The 18,572-nt window shown below is 40.6% G+C and overlaps 1 protein-coding gene across 1 annotated transcript; it reads right to left on the bottom strand.

The window, feature by feature from the left end:
• Positions 1–8,516: 8,516 nt before the first annotated feature.
• LOC115198924 (probable polypeptide N-acetylgalactosaminyltransferase 8) lies at positions 8,517–17,187 on the bottom strand. The gene is made up of 11 exons (XM_029761340.1): positions 16,847–17,187; positions 11,815–12,061; positions 11,263–11,429; positions 10,948–11,131; positions 10,668–10,865; positions 10,349–10,463; positions 9,990–10,175; positions 9,587–9,724; positions 9,329–9,424; positions 9,010–9,174; positions 8,517–8,885 (listed from the first exon to the last, which is right to left on the bottom strand). Exons 1-11 carry the CDS (start codon positions 17,037–17,039, stop codon positions 8,751–8,753), a joined length of 1,824 nt encoding a protein of 607 aa, XP_029617200.1. The 5' UTR covers positions 17,040–17,187; the 3' UTR covers positions 8,517–8,750.
• Between the last annotated feature and the right edge of the window lie 1,385 nt (positions 17,188–18,572).

Below are 18,572 nucleotides of genomic sequence, written 5' to 3'. Positions count from 1 at the left end.
TATTTAATGCGAAGTGAAACTTAAACAATAAACAGACAACGCAACGTGAACTACGTATTGCAACATGCACAACACAAAACAATATCCCACAAAGCAGGTGGGAGAAAGGGCTTCCTAAATATGATCCCCAATTAGAAGCAACGATTACCAGCTGCCTCTAATTGGGAACCATACAACTCACCAACATAGAAATAAAATGACTAGAACACCCCCCTAGTCACGCTCTGACCTAAACACCATAGAGAACCAAGGGCTCTCTATAGTCAGGGCGTGACAATGCAACGTCTAAAATCTGGATTCTCTACGGCCTTCTCTCTGGTCACTGCATGAAGAATCATCAACACTTAGGCTGGGGACTGACAGCCAATCTCAGTATGTAGACCATCATCTCATCATGGAAACTTTTTTAATTGTGGCAGGTAGACCTACATTTCCTGCAGCATAGTCTATGCTACAGTAATATAAAGACAGACTGCGTGTCTAATTTACACATCTCCATCTGGCTTTCGGGATCACCTTCTTTTTTAATTGTAAGGATGTTTTTTTTATTGCAGTTGCAGACTTTTAAAACTCCTATATTGTTGCTTCAGATCAATGCAGAGTCTCCCAATCTTTCTCTCTTTCCATCAATTCTATTCAGATTGCATCCAAAATAAATAATCCTGTTCAAGATTAATACAGTGCATTTGGAAAGTATTCAGACCCCTTTACTTTTTCCACATTTTGTTACATTACAGCCTTATTCTAAAATGTATTTTAACATTTTTTTCTCATCAATCTACACACAATACCCCATAATGACAAAGCAAAAACATGTTTTTGCAAATTTATTAAAAGAAATACCTTAATTACATAAGTATTCAGATCCTTTGCTGTGAGATTCGAAATTGAGCTCAGGAGCATCCTGCTTCCATTGATTTTCCTTGAGATGTTTCTACAACTTGATTGGAGTCCACCTGTGGTAAATTCAATTGATTGGGCATAATTTGGAAAGGCACACAGCTGTCTATATGGAAAGGCACACACCTGTCCCTCAACTGCAGCGTATGATATACCATTCTGTAGCTCTGAGTCTCTACTTTTATCCAATGTAAAAAATACAATTTCAAATGTTGCTACATAAGACCGAATCGAGGAGGTTGGTCACATATGATAGGTAATGCAACTCAGTGAGAACAATTCTACCATCCAGATGCCTACCTCTTTGTACCCTGCTTAAATTTGGAAACAAGCCGTGTCCACTTCAGTGACTATCATTTGAACACATTTACACATTGATCAGCTTCCATACTCATTGGGGTAGACTACCTAAATAAAATTGAATAGTTGAAAGTAACTCCTAACTTTTCTTACGCAAGCTGTATGTGAAAGTACATTCGGAGTGAGGTTAGGTTTATGCTAATATGGATACAATTGTTTGGCTAGCTAAACAACAACTGTAACAATGTATTTAAGGGGCAACAAGTGATCATTGTGCAACTGTATTTATGTTTTCAATAAACAGAGATTAAATATAGTTGACATGTTGTCAACAATCTAAGCCAACCCCGTCTTTTTTGCCCCATAGTTGAACATGGGTTGGTTACCAACCTGTCTATTAACTAGATCACACATTAAACATCAACAAACACTTCATACTCAGTCCATTAGGTAGCAACCATGGGTGTATTCACTGGGAACCCAATTGAACCAAACGGAACGAAACAGGGAGGGACCTACCTGAATTTGTCCAATATAAACTCTTAATTTTGTTGCAAAATGTTTTGGACTAAAGATTACACACCTTGATTAGAAGCATGTGACCTTATTTAACATGTGCTGGGAGAGAAAGTCCCCACCCCGATTTAAGTTTGTTGAGATGCAAGACAAATCTTCCGAATTGGACACATAAGGAATTATTACAAAAATATAAAAGGGACTAACTGAACATTGAGTTTAATGCAACATTGAATGACACTCGATCAGCTTGTGTGTGGCTTAATGTGTGAGGCAATACAGAAGTGCCTACTCACTGAATCAATGGAGCTAGCTGCAAAATAGCACAACAGCTGGGGGCTGCATCAAGAGTGCACAGCGCAGAAGCAGTGCAGGATAGAAAAAAAGGGGGCACCATGGAGTGTTACCGATGTGGAAAACAGGGTCATCACCCATATGAATGCTGGGCAAAGGAGCTGACATGTCACCATTGTCACAAAAGGTGCCGTGTTGAATTGACCAAAATGCAGCGGGTATGTGGATACTCATTCTTTTAATGGAAAAAACGAAAAGCATCCACAGGAAAAACAAAACAATAAACAGTACTCACGACTAGACAGTGTAGCAGGCTCAATAAACGCAGTGCTCACAAACAATTACCCACAAACACACAGACAAACACACCCTACTAATATAGGACTCCCAATCAAAGGCAACTCAACACACCTGCCTTCAATTGGGAGTCCAATCCCAATTAACTCTACATAGAAAACAAACCTTGAACCTATACCCAAAACTAACTAACTAAACCTAGAAATACATAAACACAGAGCAGTGCCCAAAACCCCCGGAATACATAAATAAAACAACCTACTACCTACACCACCACCCCAACCCATATAAAACAAATACCCTCTGCCACATCCTGACCAAACTCCAACAACAAATAACCCTTAACTGGTCAGGACGTGACAGCCATTGTGAAAAGAAAGGACACATTTAGCGAGCTTGTAAAAGAAATAGAGAGAAACCAGCAAAGGATAGCTATTAGGAAATATCTGGAAAAGGAAACACAGCCAGCTGCACCCCAAGAATAAACACCTGCATGCTGTAAAGCAAGACCAGTCAAGCAACAGGGACACAGAGACTGTAGAGGAGCTACCGATCAAGGTATTGACAGTTAAAGGAGACTCTACAGCCAACGGTGTCACAACACCATTGGGAGGACAGACAATAAAAAAAAAGCAGAGGTCCTGTGCTGGTGGAACTAAACTGCCAAAAAGCCTGTACTCCCCATCTATGTGGTCATAGCGCTGATGGGCCAGCCATGGTTTGAAAAGATTTGTCTGGATGAAGTTAAATGCAGTGTCAGTTGAAGAAACAGGGTTGTCAGCTGTGCTGACTCGACATGAAGCTGTTTTTAAGGATGAACTGGGAAGTATGAACAACATTTCAGTGAAACTACAGCTCAGGCCAGTCTCTCAGCCAAAGTTCATGAAGGCCAGAAAAGTTCCAGAATTATGCCGTCAAACTGAAGGTGGATTCTGACATACAATAGGCTGGTCAATATTGGAATCCTAGGGACGGTCCCACACAGTGAGTGGGCCACACCTTTAGTAAACGTGATCAAGCGTGATGGCTCTGGTCATCTGTGTGGAGATTTCAAGGTGACTATTAATCCTGTACTGATGGTGAAACAATACCCACTTCTGATTATCCAGGAACTATGCGCAGGGTCGGCTGGTGGAAAGAAATTCAGCAATGCCTTCCTTAAGATGCATGTAGATGAAGAGTCACAAAAGTACCTCACCATCACTACCCACATGGGACTCTACAGATACCACCACTTGCCTTTTGGAATCATGTCGGCACCTGTCTTGTTCCAAAGGGCCATTGATCAGGTTTTGAGCCTGACCTCCCTAGGTCACAGTGTTACCTTGATGACATCCTTGGTACCGGAAAGGATGATGAGGAGCATCTGCTGAACCTTGAAAAAGGTGGCAGGTATGACGGCAGTTAGCCTAGCAGTTAAGAGTGTTGGACCAGTAACCGAAAGTTCGCTGGTTTGAATCTCCTAGCCGACTAAATGAAAAATCTGTCGACGTGCCCTTGAGCAAGGCACTTACCCAATGTTCCCTCAACAAAAAAATGTTGCTCAAACTTCAATGTTGTGAAATGTTGTCGCATGTTTACTGTGAACACTGAGGCTGTACCCTCTTTAAGTTACAGTTTTAATAGTGGCCATGTAGGCTTCTGTGGCTATTTGATCATAATATAGGCCTACCAGAGTGGCCAACCATCAAAAACAATGGAGAAAATGCATTCCATAACATTTTAACATGGAAATAGCTGTTCTATCATTCAGCCTACAGTAGCAGCTAATGTGTTGTGTTCAATGTAGGCCTACTTTCCATGATACCTTTGGAAAAAAACATGCAGGGCTTGACATTAATATTTTCATCCACTTGTCCTTCAGACAAGGAGGTGACTGAAAATGTTATGTTGTTTGATGCAAGAAACCACTTTACAAAATAAATACATTATTATTCCCATACCAATATTACAGAGAATTAGACAAATTATGCTACCCTCTGCCTATTGGTTTCTTAGCTTATTCAAGCCTGTCTCAAAATACAACACTGCCCCTTTAAGACAAAAAAAAGCTCTTTACCTGACTCGCATTTCAAAGATGTCTAGAAATGTATATGTTTTGTGCTCTTGTAGGAAGCAATCACTCCCGTATTGCTGACTACAAATGATCTATAACTGGGATAATAACTCAATAACTAGCAAATGATATGAACAAAATATGCACATTTGGCTACATGCAGCTCTTGTTGTGATCTCAAAATCTACACACGACCGCTCATGCTGTAAATACAGTCCAGTTCAAAGTAATTGGCACAGATCCATATGGCAATGGTCTATTTGCATGTATACTACAGCTCTGATTTGTTTATGCCGCACCGGTCTGTGTAGCATAGAGGCTGAGTAGTGTGTGTCAATGCAATAGAATCCTACTCTGGTGCGTTCTGCCTACAACCAAATCTTTTGCATTGTTTGTTTTGTTTCGGTATGTTGCTAATGGCTAATATTGCATTGATTCATTCACAATTGCCACAATAAAGGTAAACGTTGATGTCATCAAAGTCTGTCATTCTCTGGATGAAGTCATGCTGGATTGATAGCATGGCCAATGCATTTAACCTTTTCTAGCCTACGGAGTTGCGTATGAAGGTTTTTATCCATTTAAGGGGGGAAAAGTTTTTCTCTGACTTGTGTTGAGGATTTTGAGAAGAGAGACCGTCTGCAGGTGGTTCTCATAGAGTGATTTCAATAAAGAAAGGCTGTCTTTCCGGTGTGCAGCTCCGGATGCCGGTAGACAGTGAACAGCTCCCTTTTCAACTTCTCCTGGTTGCCCACAGGTCATAGCTTGGTAACACACTGGAGTTCTGCGGTCGGAAAGAAATCCTTCAGTAGCGTTTGGACACCCCGTACATTACCACTCATCACCGCTGCCCTGTTGTAGGTTTGTGCACACAGCTTCTCCTTGATATTCAGTTGCGCTAGGACTTGTTTGATGGTGTTGGAGAGGCCAACACCAGTTTTGTCCTCTACAAAAACCTCTCACACACTGTTGTCTGGTAACATATAGCACAGCACTATTACCATCTGTGATTTACAGGAGACGTCAGTAGTCTCGTCTGCCTGTACAGATGCAAAAGGAGTCTCAGACACCTCCTTAGCTATAGCTTCTCTGTACACGTCATACATACAATCCAAAAGTTAGTATTGGATCATGCTTGATGTGCCCTTAAAAATTGGTTGGTCGTCATAGTGCCTTTGTTGCCTGTAATCTCCTTCACACATGGTCTCAAAAATACACCTGAAAACGCCTGGGTTCAAGGTGTCGGCCGACTCGTCATGGCCCCACAGTGGTATCTCACAATTGCCACACAATTTAATGAATGCTATAATTCTGGCAAGCACCTACCTATTCTCCTCCGTTTGTTGGTTGTGGAGGTCGATGGCTCGTCTATCTGCAGTATATAGCTGAGCCACGTTTAATTTATTTTAAATCCTTAAACCCAGACTTGAATCGCACACCCTCTCCACTGAATAGCAGGCAGGGGAAGTAAAATCGTGATTGCTTTGCAACGCTAGCACTGCTTCCTTCCAAACCACTCATTGTTGAATTTGCGACTTGTTGTGTAATGTTTATGTCCAATGGCTGATGAGCACAGAGACGTTTTATCTCTAATTTCACTTCACATGACAAGGATGAAAAGGATTTGCCAGTAGATTGTAGACTTGATTCATGGTGGTGACTGCTAGCTTGCTAGCTAAGATTTTGAAAGTATGATGTTGACATGATCAGTCCAAAGCTACTGTAGATGTAATGTGATTTGATGTCATTTTATCTGTGGCCAATGACCTTGAGACTTCTTGGATGGGTGCTTCTAATGTAACTCTATGGCAGCACCAATGGGGATTGAATTTTCGAGCTGACCCCATAGATTTTGCGGTGACATAGTGTCCAAATGAGTGACACAACACTGAGCCAATCACGTCGCAACTAGAGAACATTACCAATCCCTACGGTCTGTATTTCCGCTGGCTGCCCTACCACCACAGAAAGCACTGATCTAGGCTGAAACACCTGCATTTTGGAGCTGACTTAATCAAGAAAGCAAAAAAAGAGACCATGTTTATATGCAGCTTTATTAACTCCATATAATTTCTTTGACATTGTTTGCCAACTGATATGTGACACGTATTAATGCCAAAATAACATACAAAACAGGCACAATATATATATATATATATATATATATATATATATATATATACATACATACATACATACATACATACATACATACATACATACATACATACATACATACATACATACATACATACATACATACATTACCAGTCAAGTTTGGACATGCCTACTCATTCAAGGGTTTTTCTTTATTTTTACTTTTTTCTACATTGTAGAATAATAGTGAAGACATCAACACTATGAAATAACACATATGGAATCATGTAGTAACCAAAAAAGTGTTAAACACATTATAATATATTTTATGTTTGAGATTCTTCAAAGTAGCCACCCTTTGCCTTAATGACAGCTTTGCATACTCTTGGTATTCTCTCAACCAGCTTCATGCGGTAGTCACCTGGAATGCATTTCAATTAACAGGTATGCCTTGTTAAAAGTTAATTTGTGGAATTATTTCTGTCTTAATGCATTTGAGCCAATCAGTTGTGTGGTGACAAGGTAGGGGTGGTATACAGAAGATAGACCTATTTGGTAAAAGACCAAGTCCATATTATGGCAAGACAAGCTCAAATAAGCAAAGAGAAATGACAGTACACCATTACATGAAGACATGATGGTCAGTCAATACGGAACATTTCAAGAACTTTGAAAGTTTCTTCAAGTGCAATCGCAAAAACTATGATGAAACTGGCTCTCATGAGGACCACCACAGGAAAGGAAGACCCAGAGTTACCTCTGCTGTAGAGGATGAGTTCATTAGAGCTAACTGCACCACAGATTGCAGCCCAAATAAATTATTCACTGCACAACATCAAGTGTTCAGAGGAGACTGTGTGAATCGGACCTTCATGGTTGAACTGCTGCAACAAAACCACCAATAAAGGACACCAATAATAAGAAGAGACTTGCTTTGACCAATAAACATGAGCAATGGATATTAGACCGATGGAAATCTGTGCTTTCGTCTGATGAGTCCAAATTAGAAATTTTTGGTTCCAACCATAGTGTCTTTGTGAGACGCAGAGTAGGTGAACGGATGATCTCCGCATGTGCAGTTCCCACTGTGAAACATGGAGGAGGAGGTATGATGGTGGGGGGTGCTTTGCTGGTGACACTGTCTGTGATTTATTTCAAATTTAAGGCACACTTAACCAGCATGGCTACCATAGCATTCTGCAGCGATACGTCATCCCATCTGGTTTGCACTTAGTGGGACTTTCATTTTTGTTTCCAACAGGCTGTGGAATGGCTATTTGACCAAGAAGGAGAGTGATGGAGTGCTGCATCAGATGACTTAGCCTTCACAATGACCTGACCTCAACCCAATTGAGATGGTTTGGGATGAGTTGGACCGCAGAGTGACGGAAAAGTAGCCAACAAGTGCTCAGCGTATGTGGGAGCTCCTTCAAGTCTGTTAGAAAATCATTCCAGGTGAAGCTGTTTTAGAGAATGCCAAGAGTGTGCAAAGCTGTCATCAAGGCAAAGGGTGGGTGGCTACTTTGAAGTAGTAGCTACTTCGAAGTAAAATATAAAATATATTTTGATTTGTTTAACAATTTTTTGGTTACTACATGATTCCATATGTGTTATTTCATAGTTTTGATGTCTTCACTATTATTCTACAATGTAGAAAATATTAAAAATAAAGAAAAAGCCTTTAAAGAGTAGGTGTGTCCAAACCTTTGACGGGTACTGTATATGTTATATTGTTTAGCTAAACAGGGGGGCACAAAACACCTGCCATGAATGACGCGTCGCCACTGTGCACAACCAACAGCTCGCTAAGATCACAGTCATCTCACTGCTGACTAAGATAGGATTTTCAAAGCATGATGATAATGCTGTGATCATAACAAAGTGGGAAGGTGGTAATTACCAGCTGTGAAATCATAAATACCAGTTGGATGCATTCACGTGCTTTGAAGTCATTGAGAAACGTTGATTGGCTAATGGCCAACAAGTTGCGTCAACCATAAGCTATGAGTACAGCTATCATGTTTGTTAAATTATAGTGTTCAAAAACATATTTAGATTTTTGTAAAGAATGTTTTGTTGTTGCATTTAACTGCTGAAAATGCTGTTTAAAAGGTAATTTAAACAGCCGTGAGAGGTCAGCATGTGGGAGAAGTCGGAGCTCAGGGATGATAGATGAGTTTCCCACTAGTAATCACCAGTTGGAGGGACGTTCAAATGGACTTTTACCAGTCGTATGTGGTAAATACCACCTTCCCACTTGTATTGTCTCTGGTAGGCCTATCTCAGTGTATCAGAAGTCTTTAATCAGATTCTGTATGTTCCAGTGCTGCCCACTGCACTCCTGAATGATGAGCTGGTAGTAAGTGTCCTCCCCTGGGGCAATCTCCAGACATCTCTTTGTCTGCCTGTTCTGGATGGCTTTTCCCTGTCAAACACAGCAAACATTCTACTGTACAGCATCACAATAATTAAAAACAAGAGTCAGACATCTCTGTTGTTTCCAACAATTTATAAGCATCAACTTCCCTAAATCATGTTAGAGTGCTTACCTGTTGAAATTCCCAGAGCATGTGGAATCCCTTCTGCTTGGCCACCTTGCACTCATACAGTCCTGGGGTTCGACTGCCGGTGTCCACCAGACAGCGATTACTGTTGTACTTGTGAGACTTGATGCCTCCAATGTAGATCTCCCCACTGGCTCGATAATAACAGTTCTGGACAGAGAGTATAGATATTTAGGCTTTTCTGAGTCTGTGGTATTGACAGTACTTTGCATTGTGGGATGGATTGAATCCCAAGTCTGCCATGGGATAAACCATATTATACATGAAGTTAAATTCTAAGATATTAAGCAATGTGTCTACAAACCTGTGGACCAAAATAATGGCATCCATATAAAATAGGTGTGTTCCCCGGAACTGGGCCTTGATCTATACAGAGATCCTTCTTCTGGTCATTGACCAGCTGTTGATTTTATGTCGAGAGATTAAACGGTTATAAAAGTGCAGATTCCTATCCTGATTTATGACCCTGTATCCTATTGAAAAAAGGATGCCATGCATGCCACTAAACACAGTTGGTGAGGAAAAAGTTCCAGAACAACTGTAACATTTTAGCATCACTCACAGCTCCATAACCAATCAAGTCACCCAGGGGGTCTAACATGGGATACACGTTATCCAGATACCACTGGAAGGGTTTGCAGTTCAGTCTCTCTCTCAACTTCTTCCTCTCTGAAACATCCCCAATGTCTATGCCATGATCCTGTGGTGAGAAAGAGGAAGATTTCTAAATCAGAAACACAGGCCATGTGAGCAATCCACCTATTATCCACTTTTGCTTACCGCCATCATTTTATATAGATCCTATGATATTTATTATGGCATTGAGAAATAGACCATTTTTTTATAATATTGACTGTCTAGTCTACTTATTTTCAAACACAAGGCATGCAAAACAGCAATCATTGCTATTCTATATGAGCAGCTGAACTAAACCTACTTTTTAAATGGTTTGTTGTGTACAGTACCTTCAGTGGGATGTTCCAGGCAATGTTGACATTATGTTTGTAGTCATCCATCCAGACCTCAGCCACTCTCAGAGCATTCCTCTTCATTGTAATGCTCAGGTCGGGGAGATAGGGTTTATGGGCCCTCTCGATGTGGGCTATTTTAGAACAAGGTATGACCTCGACACTTCCACCACAAAGCCACACCTAGACACACCAAACACCAAGAGAGAAGGAAGAGATATGGACTGAAGTGTCTGGAGGTTGGACGTAGATTGGTTTGTTCAAACTGAATAACTCAAGAACAAAAAGTAATTCTGCAAACACAAGTCTGCTATGATTTCAAACTTTTATTTAGAAACTGTAGCAGAGGGGCTTACCCGGATGCCCAGTTCAACATTTTCACCTCCATAGATCTTCATACCACCATCCAGAGCACCAATTTCCCCAAAGAACAGACGATCAACCACAAGTATGCCCATAATAGAGGGGCTCCTGACAAACATACAGTACAAATCATGGTCAATTCCATATTGGGAGAAGTGACATTCATTTTAATGAATAGATAATGCAAAATAATAATCCAGGTGTAAATATTAGGTAAGATTTTCCTCCGAATGCTGTGCTTTCCTTATCGCCTATTCAAATAGACTTGTGAAACTGGACTACCATCCTATGATGAAATCACGACCAACTCACTTTCCTGGCTGTGACTCGTCTTTCAAGGCATACCACTCAGGTCTGAAGGGCTCGTACATACACCACAGGGCCCAGTCAAAGGTGTCTGCAGCAGGCCCATAACGTGTTACTGTCAAGTCATCGAAATGGACTTTGTCAAACACCGGTGTCAACACCAACGTGCGGTCCTCCTTTATCCGAGCTAACAGAGGCTCCGCCCTGTTCACACAAACACAGAATCAAAACACCATGTTGGGGGGGGGATTCAAAAAGTCTTACTGAGATATTTGATTTACACTACCATTCCACATGGACCTCTATGTGGGCATCCAAGATGGCCACCACATCTCCTGTAGCTTCCCTCCACCCTGAGAGGCGGGCCTGTGTGAGACCGAGCTGCTCTGAGTGTCTCACTCTCTTCACCAGGCCCGGACACTCTTCATGGATGAAGCTGATGTAGGCATCCAACTTCTCCTTTAGATCCTCTGTGAAAGCAGACACTTGCAAATCAGTGGTACCCAACGAAAGTTGAAAGCCACACCTACTTTCAATCTAAATGTTAACAAATGTCATTTCAAATGTTTCTATGCGGAGAGCATTGACCAATTAGGCAAACCATTGGAGCTGTGGTCATCAACCAGTATAATGTCTTTGAGCAGGCGTTGGGGGGTCTTGTCTATGATGCTGCGGACGGCTCTCTTGATGATTGACAGGGCCTCGTCCAAGTAGATCAACACCACGCTGATGGTGGGCAGGTCATGGGGATACTGGTGCTTAGCACACCTAACAGGCACAACAAACACATTTGGTCCACCTCATATCATTCATTCACTTCACCAAAGCTGCTGTTTCACTCTTCAAGTTATTGTCAACTTCAATGTCATTGCGAGAGCTTTGAATTGTAAGGTTCTATCTGCATTTCTGTCAAAATGTATTTATTGACATAGCCTTGTTCTGTTAAAAAAATTGCTTATCCTAGAATCATCGTTTTACAGGTAGAACCTTCTAGTTCTAAGGTCACAATTGCTCAAATTGAAATCACAGTGCTGGAGATGGAATTGACCTCGGATGGCCACAATGCAACAGACTGTGGTTAGAATTCAGAAGTTTTCCACGGATCCATAATTTGCTGTGTTGAGGTGGCGGAGAGATGAGGAAAATGATTTACTTAGGATCGCGAGTATCAGGGATTTCCCTGTTCAGGGGTAGTCTGTCACTCAGGAAGGCGTTGTATCCATACATCTGAAACAGCCCCTCTGCCTCTTTCTGCTCCTCCTCTGAGAGCTCATCACCCCAGCTTGTGAACAGAGCTGAGTTGGGGTACACCTTCTTCACCACCTTCCTCTCCTTCTTGACCTCGGGAGCCTTCACAGCCTGCCCCTCTTTCAGACTGCTCCCGTCGTTGATTGTCTTCACTGTGGACACACATGACAGCTGTTCATCACATTGTAATAAATGTGTTATTGCTGACAGAATCAACATGTGTCACTCCTTTTGATACGAACAGAGTATGATCTCATTTAAAATCAAATCAAACTTTATTTGTCACATGCGCCGAATACAACAGGTATGAATACAACAGGTACAGTGAGGGAAAAAAGTATTTGATCCCCTGCTGATTTTGTACGTTTGCCCAATGACAAAGAAATGATCAGTCTATAATTTTAATGGTAGGTTTATTTGAACAGTGAGAGACAGAATAACAACAATAAAATCCAGAAAAACGCATGTAAAAAATGTTACAAATTGATTTGCATTTTAATGAGGGAAAGAAGTATTTGACCCCCTCTCAATCAGAAAGATTTCTGGCTCCCAGGTGTCTTTTATACAGGTAACGAGCTGAGATTAGGAGCACACCCTAAAGTTTCTAAAACTGTTTGAATGGTGTCTGTGAGTATAACAGAACTCATATGGCAGGCAAAAACCTGAGAAGATTCCTTACAGGAAGTGGCCTGTCTGACCATTTCTTGGGCTTCTACACTCTCTTTATTGAAAACTGAGGATCTCTGCTGTAACGTGACACTTCCTACGGCTCCCATAGGCTCTCAGAAGGCGGCAAACCGGTGAATGATGTCTTTGGAGCCCCTGGCCGAAAAACATTAGCGCATTTGGATGGTGGTCGATCAGAGGACAATGAGACTGAGGCGCATGCACGAGGCGACACCATGTTTTTATTTTCTCTGTCTTTGAACGTAAACAGGGTTTCCCGGGCGGAATATTATTGCTTTTTTACGAGAAAAATTGCATAAAAATAGATTTTAAACAGCGGTTGACATGCTTCGAAGTACGATAATGGAATATTTTGATTTTTTTTGTCACGAAACGCGTCGGGCGCGTCACCCTTCGGATAGTGTCTTGAACGCACGAACAAAACAGAGGATATTTGAACATAACTATGGATTATTTTGAACCAAACCAACATTTGTTATTGAAGTAGAAGTCCTGGGAGTGCATTCTGACGAAGAACAGCAAAGGTAATCCAATTTTTCTTATAGTAAATCTGACTTTGGTGAGGGCTAAACTTGGTGGGTGTCAAAATAGCTAGCCCGTGATGGCTGGGCTATCTACTCAGAATATTGCAAAATGTGCTTTCACCGAAAAGCTATTTTAAAATCGGACATAGCGATTGCATAAAGGAGTTCTGTATCTATAATTTTTAAAATAATTGTTATGTTTTTTGTGAACGTTTATCGTGAGTAATTTAGTAAATTCACCGGAAGTTTGCGGTGGGTATGCTAGTTTTGAACGTCACATGCTAATGTAAAAAGCTGGTTTTTGATATAAATATGAACTTGATTGAACAAAACATGCATGTATTGTATAACATAATGTCCTAGGATTGTCATCTGATGAAGGTTAGTGCTGCATTTAGCTGTGGTTTGGGTTTATGTGACATTATATGCTAGCTTGAAAAATGGGTGTCTGATTATTTCTGGCTGGGTACTCTGCTGACATAATCTAATGTTTTGCTTTTGTTGTAAAGCCTTTTTGAAATCGGACAGTGTGGTTAGATTAACGAGAGTCTTGTCTTTAAAATTGTGTAAAATAGTCATATGTTTGAGAAATTGAAGTAATAGCATTTCTAAGGTATTTGAATAACGCGCCACGGGATTCCACTGGCTGTTACGTAGGTGGGACGATTTCGTCCCACCTACCCTAGAGAGGTTAATCCATGGCTTCTGGTTGGGATATGTACGTACGGTCACTGTGGGTATGACGTCGTCAATGCACTTATTGATGAAGCCGATGACTGAGGTGGTATACTCCTCAATGCCATTGGATGAATCCCGGAACATAATCCAGTCTGTGCTCACAAAATAGTCCTGTAGGTTAGCATCTGCGTCATCTGACCACTTCCATATTGAGCAAGTCACTGGTACTTCCTGCTTTAGTTTTTGCTCATGAGGATAGAATTATGGTCAGATTTGCCAAATGGATGGTGAGGGAGAGCTTTGTATGCGGCTCTGTGTGTGGAGTAAAGGTGGTCTAGAATTATTTTTCCTCTGGTAGCACATGTGACATGCTGGTAGAAATGAGGTAAAACGGATTTAAGTTTGCCTGCATTAAAGTCCCCGGCCACTAGGAGTGCCGCATCTGGATGAGCATTTTCTAGTTTAATTATGGCATCGGTTTGTGGTGGTAAATAGACAGTTATGAATAATGAGAACTCTCTTAGTAGATAGTGTGGTCTACAGCTTATCATAAGGTTCTCTACCTCAGGCGAGCAATTCCTTGAGACTTCTTTAATATTAGACATCGCGCACCAGCAGTTATTGACAAAAAGACACACACCGCTGCCCTTCGTCTTACATGACGTAAGTTCTCTGTCCTGCCAATGCATTGAAAATCCCGACAGCTCTATATTATCTGTGTCGTCGTTCAGCCATGACTTGGTGAAACATAAGATATTACAGTTTTTAACGTCCTGTTGGTAGGATAGTCTTGATCGTATATCATCCATTTTGTTTTCCAATGATTGCACGTTGGCCAATAGAACAGATGGTAGTGGAGGTTTACTCACTCGCCTACAAATTTACAGAAGGCTGGCCGACCTCTGCCCCCTTTTTCTCCTTTTCTTCACGCAAATTACTGGGATTTGGGCTCGTTCCTGAGAAAGCAGTATATCCTTCGAGTCAGACTTGTTACAGAAAAATCTTAGTTCAGTTTGAGGTGAGTAATCACTGTTCTGATATCCAAAAGTTATTTTCGGTCATAAGAGACGGTAGCAGCAACATTATGTATAAAATAAGTTAAAAAATAAGTTACAAACAACACAAAAAAACTAACAAAATAGCACAGTTGGTTAGGAGCTTCAGTCACTGTTTGCATGTGTGTTTTTTAAAAAGTTGATTAACAATGTTTGATCTGCTTTGGAGAATTACCTTGAAGTAACTGATGTAATAAAAAAAAAAATTGTAGTAAACATTGTGGTAAACTTTGGCACACAGAAATGTTGTTCAGCGAGCAACAGTATACAGGATTAACCTCTATGGGCTAGGTGGGACGTCACCGTCCCACTCTATTCAACAGCCAGTGGAACAGGGTGGCGCAAAATACAAAAATCTTAAAAATGCAATAATTTCAATTTTTCAAACATATGACTATTTTACACCATTTTAAAGATAAACTTCTCGTTAATCTAACCACATTGTCCGATTTCAAAAAGGCTTTACAGTGAAAGCAAAACATTAGATTATGTTAAGAGAGTACAAAGACAAAAATAATCACACAGCCATTTTCCAAGCAAGCATATATGTCACAGAAACCCAAAACACAGCTAAATGAAGCATTAACCTTTGATGATCTTCATCAGATGACACTCCTAGGACATTATGTTATACAATACATGCATGTTTTGTTCAATCAAGTTCATATTTATATCAAACAACAGCTTTTTACATTGGCGTGTGATGTTCAGAAAATGTATCCCCACCGAAAACTTCCGGTGAATTCACTAAATTACTCATCATAAACGTTGACAAAATAGATAACAATTATTTTAAGAATTATATATACAAAACTCCTTTATGCAATCGCTATGTCAGATTTTAAAATAGCTTTTCGGCGAAAGCACATTTTGCAATATTCTGAGTACATAGCTCAGCCATCACGGCTAGCTATTTTGACACCCGCCAACTTCGGGGCACACTAAACTCAGAATTAGTATTAGAAAAATTGTATTACCTTTGCTGATCTACTTCCACAAGAAATGTTGTTTTTCTTCCAAATAATCCATAGTTATGTCCAAATACCTCCGTTTTCTTCGTGCGTTCAGGTCACTATCCAAAGGGTGACGCGCGAGCGCATTTCGAGACAAAAAAAATCAAAATGTTCCATTACCGTACTTATAAGAATGTCAAACGCTGTTTAAAATCAATTTTTATGGTATTTTTCTCGTAAAATAGTGATAATATTCTAACCGGACAATAGTGTATTCATTCAAAGAGGAAAATAAAAAATTGCGTGGTCTCGTGAACACGCATATCCAATCTCTTTGTCACCAGGCAGACCACTGAGAAACTGAGCTACTATACTCTGCCCAGAGACAGGAGACGCCTCAATCCGCTTTCTGAAGGCTTTAGAGCGCCAATGGAAGCCTTAGAAAGTGCTACGTAACCCCAGAGATACTGTAGTTTCAATAGAGAATCAAAAGAACTACAAATTCTCAGACAGGCCACTTCCTGCTTGGAATTTTCTCAGGTTTTTGCCTGCCATATGAGTTCTGTTATACTCACAGACACCATTCAAACAGTTTTAGAAACTTCAGAGTGTTTTATATCCAAATCTACTAATAATATGCATATTCTAATTTCTGGGCAAGAGTAGTAACCAGTTTAAATCGGGTACGTTTTTTATCCGGCCGTGAAAATACTGCCCCCTAGCCAAGACAGGTTAAAGAACAATCAAAAATTATTATGGGCATATTTTATTTAATCCTTTATCAGTTTATTAAACTCTTTATTTAATTAAGAACAGATTCCCTTTTACAATCATCACTCTGAAGTGTGAAATAACTTTCTGGGATCAACTCTACATGTATGCTCAGGCTAGATTCTAATGTGTTCTCTAATCCTCCCCTCTAAATCTGCCCTACCATCTAGAACAGTGGCAGACTGTAGTCCAGATAAAGTATGTGGACAGAGCAACTGGTATTTCCCTTCCAGGTAAGTCACAGGTAAATGAAGGAGATTGAGACTCACCCAGCTTCTCGATGTGAGCCTCCATCTTCTCCAGCCTCTTGAGTATGTCCTGGCCCCTGACCGAGTCATTCTGATGGGCCCTCTGCAGTCTCTCCCCATGAGAAGCAACCTCCTGCTTAATGGATGTGATGTAGAGTATTCCAGCAGCCATAGCCAGCAAAGGGACCAGCCGTCGAACCCAGCCTAGCCTCATCGTCCCTCTGCGTGTGAGCGCTCAGTATGGGGATACAGACAGGATGGCCCTCCTTTCTTACTCTCCCACTAAGATCCAGGCTCACTTGAAAGGATGTACTGTGGGTTGCACAATACCTAGCTGGCACTCAGTCGGTGTGAGTTCCTTGTCCTATTATTCAAATGAGTTTCTGACTAAAAGCACACAGTTACTTTTATTTGACTTTGGCCTATGAACCTTTACCTTGTAACTTGATCGCCTTTTGTCCTGAAAGTACAATGATACGCCAACACCTTTTCTAAATACTTGAGAAAAGATTCAGGATATGTTGTATCCTGTTAAAATGAATTTGCATAACTGAACAGGTCAAAAACATGCACCTAATGGATTCAACCATTCATTTGGCATTCAAGTCATTGTTGATTGGAATAAATGCCGAAAGTCACAATACTACAGCCTGCAAAGGTGGGGCTCTCTGAAAGTGATGGTCTTGGTTGTCACTAGCACTTTGTCTTGTAATTCAAACTCAAGTCCACAATAAAGAGTATCTGTAGCTCTTCTCCATTCTAGGTTGACCACCTGCTTTTAAGAGGTAAAGGAGTAACCAGGTCTCAGAGCATTTCAAATTATTCTGTATGTAAATCTGAGACACTCCACTTAGTATGAAATGTTACGTTTGTATTAACTTGTGGTTGTCCATCATCCATTTAGTATGATAAAATATGTTCCAAATTGCAATTTGTTCAATACGTTGCGAATTTGCAAGTCGTATGATACTGTATGTTACGAATTCCAATTAGCTAGGTGGCTAATGCTAATGTTAGGTGGTGGCTAACATTAGCTAGGCTGGGGTTAGGGTTTAAGGTCAGTGTTAGGAGTTATGTTAAAGGGATAGGGTCACGAGTTAGGTTAAAGGGTTAGGGTTAGCTAACATGCTAAATAGTTGCAAAGTAGCTAAAAACAGTAGGTAGTTGCAAAGTTGCTAATAAGCTAAAATGCTAAAATTGTCCATGATGAGATTCAAACACACAACCTTTGAGTTGCTAGACGTTTACGTTACACACTCAACTAACCACCCTGCTTTTGTTTTTGCCTTAAGAAACCTTCCGTCTAGTGTAACCATACCAAACGTAACATATCATACCATTGAGTGTCCCGGATTTACATTTACTATGTTGCGTCTAGTCTATGAGAGCAGGCTGAACGGAGCATTGAAGTATATCTCAATTTCCCCGTGTGAGGGTCTGGATGCACACAGTTAACCACTGATCCTGTCTGGTAGATGGGGATTGAGCATAGAATGTATGATGAAAAGAGACAGCCAACAATGATACTTTGTTAAATCTGTGACTGTAGCTTCTCTTGTTTCTTCTGGCCTGTATGTTCACCCCTCACTCTGCCTGCATGGTAATAATCTATCGTTTCATTAACTAGCTGAATGTTTGTGTTATACAGCATCAAAAATGATCTGAGGTCCAATCAAATGGGCAGAGGCAACCAATTTATTAAATTACATGTTCATAAATGTTTTCGTATCAATGTTTAGTTCATCAA

Source organism: Salmo trutta, chromosome 8 (genome assembly GCF_901001165.1).
Source record: "Salmo trutta chromosome 8, fSalTru1.1, whole genome shotgun sequence".
NCBI lineage: Eukaryota > Metazoa > Chordata > Actinopteri > Salmoniformes > Salmonidae > Salmo > Salmo trutta.
The sequence above is the reverse complement of the archived record's forward strand: the minus strand, read 5'-3'. Positions and strand labels throughout refer to the sequence as shown.

What these genes read in the sequence shown, in the direction of transcription:
- LOC115198924 (XM_029761340.1), bottom strand. Translation starts at nt 17,039, where the DNA reads ATGAGGCTAGGCTGGGTTCGACGGCTGGTCCCTTTGCTGGCTATGGCT. An exon ending in TGATGACCACAGCTCCAATG is followed by an intron (nt 11,132 to 11,262) that starts GTTTGCCTAATT and finishes CTGCTTTCACAG; the next exon opens with AGGATCTAAAGGAGAAGTTG. An exon ending in ATAGAGGTCCATGTGGAATG is followed by an intron (nt 10,866 to 10,947) that starts GTAGTGTAAATC and finishes TTGTGTGAACAG; the next exon opens with GGCGGAGCCTCTGTTAGCTC.